This window comes from Dermochelys coriacea, chromosome 2 (genome assembly GCF_009764565.3).
Source record: "Dermochelys coriacea isolate rDerCor1 chromosome 2, rDerCor1.pri.v4, whole genome shotgun sequence".
NCBI classification, from domain to species: domain Eukaryota; kingdom Metazoa; phylum Chordata; order Testudines; family Dermochelyidae; genus Dermochelys; species Dermochelys coriacea.
The window spans coordinates 168,566,514-168,580,356 of record NC_050069.1 but is presented as its reverse complement, the minus strand read 5'-3'; the positions used below and the strand labels follow the sequence as shown (position 1 = coordinate 168,580,356).

The 13,843-nt window shown below is 39.6% G+C and overlaps 1 protein-coding gene across 1 annotated transcript in view; it reads left to right on the top strand.

Moving 5' to 3' along the window:
- ABCA13 (ATP binding cassette subfamily A member 13) overlaps window positions 1-13,843 on the top strand; it is a 293,932-nt gene that overhangs the window by 203,174 nt on the left and 76,915 nt on the right. Inside the window, 2 exon segments of the mRNA XM_043507121.1 lie at window positions 11,161-11,215; window positions 11,981-12,158. Of these exon segments, the coding sequence (XP_043363056.1) occupies window positions 11,161-11,215; window positions 11,981-12,158 (233 nt within the window).

Below are 13,843 nucleotides of genomic sequence, written 5' to 3'. Positions count from 1 at the left end.
AGGGCCTTCCATAACCTCTTTGGGCAGTTTGTTCTTATGAGAATTAAGTGTCTCTGAAAGGTGCAGCACTGTATTGACAGGAGGAGAAACTGAAGTTCCCAGTATATGCAGAACAGTTGTGACACTGACAGTGGCACATTGGACAGCCAGTGTGCCTCAGCCCTGACCTGGAGGAACCACTTCTCAGTGTGAGGGAGTCATTCACAGGCATAAGAGGGGCCGGTCTTTATTTCCACTCAGTGGTTTTTCCTAAGCTTGCTGGCCAGGATTTCAGTTAGAGCTAAATCTCATATCAGATGTTATGATGCGTACCCTCGGAACAGTCTACTGAATTCTGAAATGGCCACAGCATTCTCTCACTTACTAGTAGTCCTAGATCAGTTTTGAGCCAGTGGGCTGACCCCAACCATGCCCCCTCTTGGCACCATGTGGTATTGCAGTTACCCTAAGCTCAGTAATTAATTCAAAGCCTAGAGTTCTCAAAGTGATATTCCCCCTTCTTGAAGTCTTTAAACTATCTGGTCTCCTTTGAACCTTGAGGCCCAAATCTGTCCTCCCTAGGTTTCCAATTCCCCCTGCCATGCTCCTCTCCAGGCTGTCTGCCCTCTCTCTACCCCTTTAATGTTGCAGAGGCTTCTGTTTTTATCTTCACCTTAGAAGAACTTGGTTGTTGGGTGTTTTTTTTAGCCACATGACCTGCCTGTCATGTGACTGTGCTTATTTTCTCCTCCTTTCTGGGGAGGCGAGCTAAGTGTATTATTGATCGGGCTAGACCCATCACCCCTAAAAGGGGCAGGCACCCTGTGACATGGGCCTAGAGGTGAACGATTCTGTGCCTTACCAATTTCTGATCCATTCAGTCTCTCTCATCAATTGTTTGCTGAAAGAATTTCAAATTCTGTTATATAATGAAGTTTGATGATACAATTCCCGCGCCTCCCCCCCCCCACGCCTCTTCATTTCAGGAAAGCAGCCTCATAATATACAAGTATTGTTAGCCAAAGGGGCATGATTTTCCTCACTTCTGATGGTAGGAAACAACTAACCTTATAGTAACAAGTACTGGCAGATAGTTCAGGAATTCCTGATGCTGCTTTCTAGGGGAGGTACTCTCCAGAAACACTGCATCTCCCACCATACACTTTTGACAATACAATCCATTTAGCAAAGCAAACAAAAAGAAAGCAAGAGACAAACTATCATAGCATCACACCTGTTCCCTATCAGCAATGAGGCTACCAGGGCTCGTAACAATGACTATATTCCCTTTTTGTTCTGAAACTATATAAACTTTAAAGTCTTTCACTGAAGAATAGATACCAGATATAAAGAACATTTTCCTCAAAAAATATATCTGTACAGAAAAAGCCCCAGAGAGAAGGAAGCAAAGGAAATTTCTAAAAATGTCTAAAAATAAACTAAGAAAACAATGTTGTTTTTTCTCAGAACTGGTATCTCAACAATAAAGTAGTGGTTCCCATTCTCAAGTTACTGTATCTCAATAAGTCTAACCTTCATGGTGTTCAGTTTTCCTAATATTCAATTCAGTTACCTCTGTGATTGGGATACAAAGATCCTGATCCATTGGAATCTGCATGGGTATCAGAGTCCATGTTCGAAGATTCTTATTTAGAGGATGGGGGCCACAGAACTAGTCTGTCTATTGACTACAGTGGGCTTTGCATTGGACCCATAGAAAAGAGGTTTGTTTTGCAGTACAGCAGAAACATCACATTTCTTTCTCATCCGTCTGATTAGCGGCCAGACCTTTCTCACTTTGTTGATAGCCACTGCCATTAGCCAAGCTTGGGCGGAGATACTTGTGGATCAGTAACAGCAGAAACCTGCAATTACTTTCAGAAGTTACAATGCTGTAAGAAGATGCTGGCAATTCTAAATAAGAAGCTGAAGTATGGTCTCAGGGATTAGTTACATGATGTTTTCTCATAGAGGTCCAGTCCTGGTATCGGTTCTGTGTAGGCAAAATCCGGTGCCCATATACAGTCCCATTGACTTCAGTGGATATTGACATGAGCTTGGAGAATTAGAGCCTTAGGTTGGCATTTTCAGAAACAACTAAATGACTTGGGAGTGCAAGTCTCATTGACTTTCAATGTTACTTGTGTGCCAGAGTTACTTATATGCTTTTAAAAACCCTGCCCTAAATCTTCACTGTAAAAAATAATGTGAATACTTCTATTCAAAAGACACCTTTTATTGGAGATCAGTCTGTGGCCTTGACGGACACTGAAGTTTCTAAGGAAGATATTTTGGAGGCACTGGAAAAATTCTGGTGCAGTAAATCAACGGCATAGAGTGGTATTCTTCAGGTGTGAAACAATCCATTTTAAATTAAGAAATTTATGAAAAGAAGCAGAAAGGACTAGAGGTGAATCAATCACATTAGTCAATGTGGCATGACATGTTTTCCCTGGTGAATACCAATTTTGCAAAACTTGCCCTAAAGACTGTTCATTCAAGTCTTCCAAGTACATTCCATAAAAATCCCCAAATAAAACACGACCCATATCCATTAAACAGAGGCTTTATTATTTTGAAATCCTTATTTTATCAATCATTTACATTCCTTGTTTTGAGTTATGACTCAAACTTGAAGAAAGGGCTTCACGATCTTAAAAATTATGTGCTTGGTTTTCAGTTTAACAAAAGCCATCATAGCAAGTCTACACAATAAAAAAGGAACTTAAAGGCAAGAAAGCAACCAATATGTACATTCCATCTCCCACTAACAGCTGTGTCAGGACAAATGTATATGTAAAGTAAGAAGGCCCTGGTGATTAGACATGAGAATTTTAGGAGTTCATAGATTAGAAAAGTAACATTTTTTTAAAGAAATACATGAAATATTTATGGATATACAAACAGCACTTGCTCATTTTAATATAGTATGACATTTTATAGCTCTATTTTTTTCTATTTCAATTTAGATTATATGGAACTTTTTTTCCCAACAAATTACTAATTAAGAACAATATTTAGTACTCTGGAAAGAGAGGAACTTGCAGCACTTCTCTGAACTAAGCATGACAATGACAGATATTGTGTAAAGACAATTGACCAAGACCAGAGATTCAACTCCAATTATTTGTGTTCATTTAAAAAAAATCTGTTTCTTTGTTTAATCTGCATTCTGTTTATGGACACTTTGGAAATAGAAGGTAGTTACTCCAGTAGCTCTATTTTTAAGGAGGCTTGGTTACATTTTGTAACTATGTCCTTCGTTGTGGATTGCACATTTTATTTTCAGTATTACGACTTAACGAGTAAAGGGTAGCTTTTTCAGTAAATTTTGTGTAATGCAACTGTCCAAGGCACATCTTATTCCCCACATATTTTTGTTATCTGGCAGTTGTCCCATTTTCTTTTATCTGTGTGTATTCTGTGATCTTATGATATAATTCCTTGTATGGGATCTAATTTAGCCTCTTCCGATCCTTGTCTAGTAGTGGCTTAGTCATTTTACACTTTTGTTAGTGTTTCCTCTGGCTTGCTTGCTGCATTCAATAAATACATGCCTTTGTGCATACATAAGGGAAGGTATTTTTGGGTGTGTTGAGACTGTCACTGAAGAGCTTTTGTCCTTTTGCAGTAAAATGTTTGATGCCATTTCCTCTCTAGTACTGTTTTGCATGTTTCACTAATTTCATATTGTTTGATTTGGTTCAGAAAATTATTGTAAGTGTGGATGATTTTCCTCTGTATAATCTGTTGGTCAGGTTTTCAGCAGGTATAAGTTGGCACAACTATGCAAATTTACACCAGCTGAGAGTCTGGCTCTAGCTCTGTGGAGCGAGCCTGAGCACTTTGGGATGTAACAGTTACCAGGCTAGCTGCATCTCAGACCCCTGTGTGGCATCTTGGAGTGCATCTCCCACCCAGGTGATACGTCTCACTACTTTCACATCTGAAGGTGGGACCCCACAGCTGCCTCTCTGAGACCAAGTGCTGAGCTACTGCTATCCTGGTTATCAACTGTGAATGCCTCAGCAGGTCCGATTGGATTTGACCCCTATACCAGGTACTCCTCTTCAGGACCTCTATCAAATGGTAATTACAGTGACCAAGCAGGTTTCATAAAGCAAATAATTGTTTGTTCAGAATCAAGGCATTCAGAGAAACAGATCTTTAGACAATAAACAATCTACCTGAATCGATCTTGCCTTAGCCCCTCACTCTTTCCTTGCAAGTTTAGGTAGGTTTCATTTGTCCCATGCATCCATTCAGAGAGCTGGGATGACCTAGAGGATCCCTAGCAGTCTCTCAGAGAGTCTTCACTCTCCTCACCCCCAGTGTTTTTTCAGGGCTACATTTATCAGAACCAAAGGTCTTCACCTCTGCTTTCCTGCCAGTGTCTTCCCCTATCAATAGTTTTGCTAGCCAGAGCCTAGCAAAAGTGAGACTTAAGAGGAATTGGTGCCTCAGTTATCTTTTTGAGAACCAGGCACTAAGGTTTATCTGATGTCATTGTCCATTTTCCAGCCCTCCTCTGTCGAGAGCACCAGCCAAGGTTAACTCTTTGAGACCATGTAGCCACTATCGTAAAAATAAGCAGGTAAATTGAGGCATACGAATAATACAGCTATCTTCCAAGTTCTCTACAGGGTAGATCTGCAAAATCAGTTTTTGCCTTTTCTCCCTCAAAAGATGAGTGACTCCTGTGCCCAGGGTCAATTTTGGGTTTGTGGGAAAAATAAGCAAAGTGATTCTTTAGCTACCTCCTTTTAAATAAGAAGTGGAATGGGTAGTATTCATGCTATAACTTGCTTCCAGCTGCAGGAGAGGTAGAGCCCACCCATCCAGACCTATATCCAAAATACAGAAAACATTTTAAGGGACAATTATCTGAATAAACTGAGTGCGTGGTCTTGGTACCACTAGGATTTTTGTGGGCATTCTGCTGAATTTGCATATAATTTAATTATCATAATCCCTCTGAGAAGCAAAGAGGGAAATATTGTCCTCATGTTACAGTTGGGGAAATTCAGACAGAATATAAGGTCTTCATTTTCAGAAGTGTCCACAAATTTTGGGTGCCCAATTTGAGACACCTGAGGACTGATTTTCAGAGGTACCGAGAACTCTCAGCTCCCATTGACATCATTTGGAGTTGTGAGTATTAAGCAATTCCAAAGATCAGGCCTAGGTACCCAAAATTAATGGGCATTGTTGAAAATTGTGTATGTATAGACTTGATTAAAATCTCACTCAAAGTCATTGTCAAATCGTAGTTGAGAAAGCAGGAGTCTCTTGCCTTCAGATCTGTGTTTGGTCCATTAGACCATTTAGCCTCTCACAGTACTGAGTTATTCCTTTTTGAGGTCACAGGCCACACTAATTGCTCAATAGAGGAATCGCCTACCTGCAGAGAGCTGGCCAGCAGCAGAGAGGGAACTTGTAGTAGCTGTAGTGTTATTAAAGACAAGGCTGACAGCACCACCACAGTTGCGAATTGGTCTCATGTTCCCTCCAGAATTCAGGATCCATTTTAGCAAATTCTATTATATACAAAGGCCAGTCCCTCATGTCTTTAAGGATACCATGAGCAATTTGTGACTTCTGAAGTCTATCAGTGGTAAACTTTCTATCCTAGCTATCGGTATACATGCGTTTAGAGTCTAGTGTCCTGATCCCGCAGAGCATATAAGTACATGTTTAATTTCAAGCACATGAGTAGTTCCATTGAATTCAATGGGATTATTCACATGCTTAAACTCATGTATGTGCTTAAGCACTCTGCAGGATCAGAGCTTAGCTTTTCAAGAAGAAGGATTAGACACTCACCCTAAAAAATAAAAACTGAGATTTCTAGGACTCTAAAAGCAAGGGGTGAAGTCCCCCATTTTCTTCTCTTTGGAACCTGCTGCTTTTTGTGTCTTTGAAGTCTATGGAAGTTTTGCCACTGATATAAATGGCATTGGTTAGAAACAGAAAGCTCAGACGAAGGTATTCATGAAAAATGAGCTTATGGGGGTACTGAAAGAACATACATACATAAGAACGGCCATACTGGGTCAGACCAAAGGTCCATCTATCCCAGTAGCCTGTCTTCTAACAGTGACCAATACCAGATGCCCCAGGGGAAATGAACAAAACAGGTAATCATCAAGTGATCCATCCTCTATTGCCCATTCCCAGCTTTTGGCAAATTTAACAGACATTTTTCAAATATCTAAATAGGTTGGGTTCAGCTTGTGTTTTTGGTGATGGTTTAGTTCAATTCTTATTTTATCCAAATGGTTTACCTATTTCTAATCCAGTAGGAGATTTATCTGTATCCACCAGGATTCCAATGAAAGGAGTAAATACAATCTCAGTTGTAATACACATCCATCTGTGTAAAAGTTTGAAAAACTTTTCTGAGGAATCAGCTCCTGCACTCCTTTTTAAGTAAAGGAAAGATTGTTGTAAAGAAAGTTTTGTTTAAAATGTCTCTGCTATGCCTGTTTCTGCTTCAGACAAATTACAATTATTGCTTTTAAATAACATTAATGGCATAAAATTAAAAAAAAATGTAAAGCTTTACACACCCTGTCAGGGTTCCCTCCCTACTCTGAACTCTAGGGTACAGATGTGGGACCTGCATGAAAGACCCCCTAAGCTTATTTCTACCAGCTTAGGTTAAAATTTCCCCAAGGCACAAACTCTTTGCCCTTGGACGGTACGCTGCCACCACCAAGTGATTTAAGAAAGAATCAGGGAAAGGACCACTTGGAGTTCCTATTCCCCCAAAATATCCCTCCAAGCCCTTACACCCTCTTTCCTGGGGAGGCTTGAGAATAATATCCTAACCAATGGGTTATAAAGTGATCACAGACCCAAAAACCTGTGTCTTGGACAATAGAAAAAAAATCAGTCAGGTTCTGAAAAGAAGGATTTTATTTAAAAAAAAAAAAAAGTAAAAATCACCTCTGTATAATCAGAATGGAAAATAACTTTACAGGTTAAAAAAAGATTCAAAAACACAGAGGATTTCCCTCTGGGCCAAACGTTAAAGTTAAAAAGAAAAACCAGGAATACACCTTCCTCTCAGCACAGAGAAAATCACAAGCCAAAACAAAAATAAGCTAACACATTCCCTTGCTAGAACTTACTGATTCTAATGGAGTTGGGTTGCTTGCTTCCTTGATCTGTGTCCGGCAAGCATTCAGAACAGACAGACCAAAACCTTACCCCTCCCTCAGATTGGAAAATATCTTGTCCCCTTATTGGTCCTTTTGGTCAGGTGCCAGCCAGGTTACCTGAACTACTTAACCCTTTACAGGTAAAATGATTTTGTGCCTCTGGCCAGGAGGGATTTTATAGTACTGTATACAGGAAGGTTGTTACTCTTCCCTTTATATTTGTCACAGCCCTTCTGGACAAATGACAGAAAAACCTCCCACAAACAGCACACGTGTTTGTTGGTGATGAATCAAAGCATTATTGTTTTGATTCTTCTTTTAATAACAAGCTTCGGCCAGAGATGTGCAATTTTGAGTGTTTAGAAGTCTCAGAATTATACTTGGTTTAAACTTCCGCTGTTCAAGTTTTGATCCAAGATGACTTTCCATTGATATCCTGTTGTCATAAATCTAAAGGGAAGGGTAACAACCTTCCTGTATACAGTACTATAAAATCCCCCCTGGCCAGAGGCACAAAATACTTTTACTTGTAAAGGGTTAAGAAGCTCAGGTAACCTGGCTGGCACCTGACCAAAAGGATCAATAAGGGGACAAAATACTTTCAAATCTGGGGTGGGAGGGGGAGATTTTGTCTGTCTGTTCTGTGTGCTTACTAGAGAGAGATCAAGAAAGCAAGCAATCCAACTCCATTAGAATTAGTAAGTACTAGCAAGGAAATGTGTTAATTTACTTTTGTTTTAGCTTGTGATTTTCTCTGTGCTGAGAGGAAGGTGTATTCCTGGTTTTCTTTATGTAACTTTAAAGATTTTACCCAGAGGGAAATCCTCTGTGTTTTAAATCTGATTGCCCTGTGAGATTAGCTTCCCTTCTAATTTTACAGAGGTGCTTCTTTTACCTTTTTTCTTTCTAATGAAGTTCTGTTTCTTTTAAGAGCCTGACTGATTTCTCTATGGTCCTAAGACCCAGGGGTTTGAGTCTGTTATCACTAACCAATGGGTTAGGATATTATTCTCAAGCCTCCCCAGGCAAGATGGTGTAAGGGCTTGGGGGGATATTTTGAGGGAATAGGAACTCCAAGTGGTCCTTTCCCTGATTCTTTCTTAAATCACTTGGTGGTGGCAGCATACCGTCCAAGGGCAAAGAGTTTGTGCCTTGGGGAAGTTTTAACCTAAGCTGGTAGAAATAAGCTTCGGGGGTCTTTCATGCAGGTCCCCACATCTGTACCTGAGAGTTCAGAGTGGGGAGGGAACCCTGACACCTGTTTTAATTGTTATTGGCTTGAGGCTGAGGAACAAAGGCATTCAGGGGATAGGACAATAATGTAGAAGCTGATTGTGCCTATTATCAGAATAATGTTTAGGTTTATCTTGGCCATGCAGTTGGACCCTAAACAGTTGTGGTCAGTTCATATAACTGGCATCCTGCAGGACTCTGAGGAGGACTGGTTTTGGAAAGAACATTTCTCTCCTTGTTAAAACAAAGGGGCAGATACTAACCTTGTTAGAGGTTGATTGTGCTATCAGAGTGGTGCCAAGCTGCTTTTAAAGCTGCCCCAACCAGGCAGCTGTTGATTCAGCCAGCAACAAGGAATCTTCAGATGGTGTTGTCCGTGTCAGGGAGAGCTTAGAGATCAAAGGGCTACAGTCCTTGATCTGACCATCCTTTCTTTTTACCGAGCTCTCACTTCTCTGCCAGCTCAGCAGTGCCACCGTCCCAAAGCCTAGTAAATTCTCAACCCTGAAGTGTAATGACTTTATTATTTACTAGTTTTCTACAACCTGGCTGTATGCAAAAGCCAACACAAACATATCACACTAGCAATATTCTTAGCCAACCAAATCAAGCATTTTACTTCTTAATAGGAAATCTTACATTTTCAAGCCTTTCATTTTCTTTTATTTTGGTACTTCAGCCACAGAACCATTTTCTACAAAAGAAATCAGGTTCATAGAAAACCCACAGGTGTGATTTAAACACTGGTAAAATATCAATCATTCCATTTAGATTTCAATAACAACCTTCATAACTAATCGTGAAAAGAGAATACATAAAGTACAAAAATTACCATAGAATCCCCATTATCTCTCTTACGTGAAACAAACCCACTAATGATATATAAAACACAATTGGACTCACTTCCCCAATCCAAATGCAAGAGAGCTGACATGAATCCGTATGACACTGGCAAACCCTGCGTGGTGTTAACCCATCAGGACTGGCCAGTGCTGAACAGTCCTGGGGAGGACAGCAGTGGGTTCTGAACCAAGAAGGAGGGACAACCTGTAGACAAAAGAAGGGGCTGGTTTGAAGGGGCTGGCTGCAGCTTGTCTGGTTTCCCTCTAGCTGAGAGCTACCTCTCCTCCCTAATCTGTTTGTACTATTTACCCTGCTCCCCTTGCTCTTGGTTTCATCTTTGTCCTAATACTGAGAGACATGAAGGGGCAGGTACTGCAGAGGACTGAATGGTCAGGGCAGGTCAGAAAAGGCAGAGTGCTATAAGGTGCCTGAGTACTTAGAAGATAGTCAGCAGGAGATCAGCAGCCATCAGGTTCTTGAAGTGCATATTGGGGTTTCCCCTTTTTCACTGTTGTGAGTGATCCCCAGATTTGGAGGGGGCTTCTGCAGGGAAAGGGATATGTCAGGAGTTAGGAGGGTGGGGAAACGGGTTAGTATCTAAGGCCAATGACAAGAGTCTGTGAATGGATGAGAGAAATGGGAATGAAATTGACTCAGCTCTAGGTTATCATCAACTTTCATGAGTGTTCTTCTAAATGGCCTCATCTGCCAACAGATATGGAGACATAAAATAAATGAAGGATGCAACATCTCCGTTTGTGAACATCCCAGAAAATGGACAAATAAAATAACTAAAACTATTATTATTATTTAACGATATCATTATATTTTATTACATTACCTCTGTTTTCCTTGGCAATAACCCAGTTCCTTCAGTCTCAAATTCAGCCATTGAGGAATCAGATTATTGCCTTGTAGAACAGAGAAGTGGATTTATTATGGCCTAAATGTAAAGACAGCAAGTCCAATTAATAGTTGAAATTGTGCATGAAAATAATAAAACTCTCATCCTGAGCAAAATGTGGATTTCCTCCAAGAGGAAAATACCCCCAGTACCCACTTCAACAAAAAGAGCAGAATGAGAATTGTCTGACACTGAAAGCTGCCTTCAGTTTTTGACATAAACATTGAAAAATAGGTGATTTTAAAAAATAAAATACTAAAAAAAATAAAAATAATGCAATCAGATAAAGGTTAATGTAGGATACTGGTCTACATTTTCCCCCATACATAACTCCTGTGAAATCAACAATGTTTCTACAGAGGATAATCTCTAATTTGACGACGTCTCTCAAACGCCTTTCAGGATCAAACCCGTAAGTAAACTCCATCCATCATTAGTTAGTAATATTAGGTCTGTGTATGATATATTTGCCAAATATATCATCCTTGTGTATTGGAATTCAGAAATAAAAGGGCTAATTTGTAGCCTTAATCCCTGATCCTGCAAGATGTCAACACTTGAGTCCTGAGCATCATCAATTCCCATTGTCTAGATCACAGATTGGCTTAGAGTTTCACAGCATATGGTCAATTTGCACAGTTGGAGACTTAACTATGGAGCTGCTAACACCAATCCTCCGTGTTAATGGCATATTTGAGATATTAAGTAATGCCTACCTACGAAAGTGAGAATATTCAAAATAAAGTAATCTTTCTTTTGTTTCCTCTCCTTTTCATTTTGCATCATTCTCTATTCCTCTCTGTTGCTCTTTCTTCTTCTATTGCTCATTATCATAAACTCTGCCATCTCTGCACTCTGTTCACAAAACAAGTTCCTGAAACAACTTTGGAACCTGAAAATCACAAAGGAACTTTGACACATTTTATAAGTATCTCTTTTCCCTCCCAAGATAATGATTTTTAATACAAATTTCAGGGTCTGTTAATTCTAGAGCTTGTAGCATTCATGTGTTTTTTTTTTTTAAATTTTCCTTCATAGGAATCACACTCTATAGCCATCCATATGGAGGAGCCTTGCTAGATGAGGACAAAATGTAAGTAAACTGTTTATAAAATCAAAAGAAAATCCCCTATGGCCAAATAATGTATGTTGCAGATTAAAACACATGTATACTTTATGCAGTAAGTTGGCTATGCACAAGTCCATTTAGCTGTGCATTTCCACTGCCAGTATATAGTACAAGGGTGTATGAGACCTGGTCTACACTGGGAGGGTGGGACACATAGCTCAGTGTCAGCAACGTGAAGATAATAACTTTCAGTGGGGTCTTTATTCCCACATAATCATTCTTCTCTCTTGATTCTCTAAAGGAAACATCTGGTGCAACAATAATCTCTCATCAGTTTTTCAGGTTTATATATGTTTATGTAAGCATTTTACATATATGTATATATGTTAAGGGGATTGTTTCTCAGACTATCTAGAGTTTTATTAACATAGAGATGCCATGGATGATTAGATACAGCACAGAATTCCTGAGCAGGGTTACTTATCGGTCAAGGACCAGTGTTCTGAGCCTTAGAATTCAACATACTCTTTATTAATATCCTAAGGATTCTGAAGAAAAGTTAAGATATAAATGAATCAATTATACAAAAAGAAAAGGACTAAAAAGGTTAATATTTACTAAGAGATAACATCTCTATATCTATACTTGTCTTGTGGATGTGTCTGTATGTACATAATACCACTAATCTCATATTTATCAAGATAAGTAGCAATTGTTTTGGTAATAAATGGGACTTGAAAATATTTGTCAGCCTTTGTTTTAATAGTACCATTTTGTTTTGAACCCCAGAATGGAGAATGTTCGTCAGTGTGGAGTGGCACTGTGTATCATGTTGGGTTTCTCTATCCTTATGGCATCCATTGGGAACTCAGTAGTGAAAGACAGAGTGTCTGGTACAAAGCGGCTGCAGCACATCTCTGGACTTGGCTACAAGACCTATTGGCTTGCTAACTTCCTGTATGATATGGTACGTACTATGATCTGTGTAAGGCAACACATATCCCTGCATGGCTCCAGGTATATTTCTGAATGGGTTGTTTTGGGTGGACTCAGACTAGTGGAAGAGTTGTGATCATAATAAAATACATTTTTAATACAGTAGAATTCTGTTGTGAGAAATGTTTAGGGTAACACCCTGTTTGATTGTTACATGTTAACACATGCATTCTGTATATATGCGCACTATATTATACCTATTCCTGCTTTTCCACTCTAATATAAAACTCCACCAGGCAGGGATTGTGTTCTCAGTTTTCCAAAGTTGACTTGTAAACTGCACTCTCCACTGTGGGTGATATATATAGTAAATAACAGAATATATGGATTTATATGTAGAGAACTTCCTAACTCAGATGCAGGCATACAAGTAAAATCTCTATCTTGCAAACAGAGTTCCACTAAACATTTCTGTCCTCATGCAGCTAGGTTAGATTATTAGCAACATTAATTCAGTCTCCTACAAACTAACATTCTTTATCTGCAGTCAGTGCGCAGAAAAATATGAAAATCTTTCCATCCTTTGAAAATATCAAGAACATTATTGTTTTCTAAATCTCTCCCAATCAGTTCTTTACTTCCCAAGTGCAAAGACACATGCATGAGTAGGATGGAAAGTAGGATTTAACCCATGCAGTTAAATCATCACTGTGGGTGGAATTCATGGCTCCACTCACAAAGTGTGAGAAATTAGCCTTTGCACAGGGAGCTAATTAGGGATGAGAGAATAGAATTCACCATTCCAGCTTGCAGCCAGTCTGCAGTGAAACCTATTCACGTTCACTGATATTTTGTGTCCCCTGTATATGGCTGGCCCATGGAGCTATATAATAATGGATTCTGTAATCCATCCACAAACAGCCCGTGCAGCACTGACTTATTCAGAACCAAAGCAGAGACCCTGGCATGCTGAAGATGAATTCCCTCCTCCCAGAAAAGCTCAGTAAAATCATTGTGTATATATAGGTACTCTGTTTAATTATTTTAGTGTTTTTTCCCCAAGGAGGAGATGTTTTCTGGCTTGTGAGACTGGGTTCTACTGCCTCTGGAACCAATTGATGCCAATTCGATTATCCAGCAGCTTCACCTCAAAGCGCTCCAACCAATCTGTATGACAAGGAAGGAGCACACTTCTGCGGTACTCCTTAACCTTGTTAGTTCAGGGAAAGAAGGACTCAGAATGCAATCCAGGTCTAGCACAGGGCAATTGAAAGCACTAAGCACACCAAGTTATTCTTGGAGGACAGATTTTTAAAACATTTGTGGTTCTCATTCAGACTAATCTGAACCTGAAACACTAGAGCTTCACCAGCCGTGTTCTAAAATGGGACTTTCACACTTGAGCAAACTTGAAATAAGAGAACAAAACCACATACTTGAAATAAGAGAGCACAAAAAGCCATTAGTTAGCCAGTAAATATCTGTATTCCCTTTGCTCTCATTTCAAATAAGGGTGCTTGACTGAGAGCTTATTCCCTCATAGGGAGGGCACAGCTTCTCCTTGTGCTTGATTGTACAGAAAAGTCAGCTCCTTGTTAGTTTTGCCAGTCCATTGCTTTCAAAATGTTGTCAGATACTCTGGATGATGTATCCTGGGCTGGGAAATAACAGGGACTGCTTAAATGCTAATCATACTGCAGGTAAGTTAGAGATTCT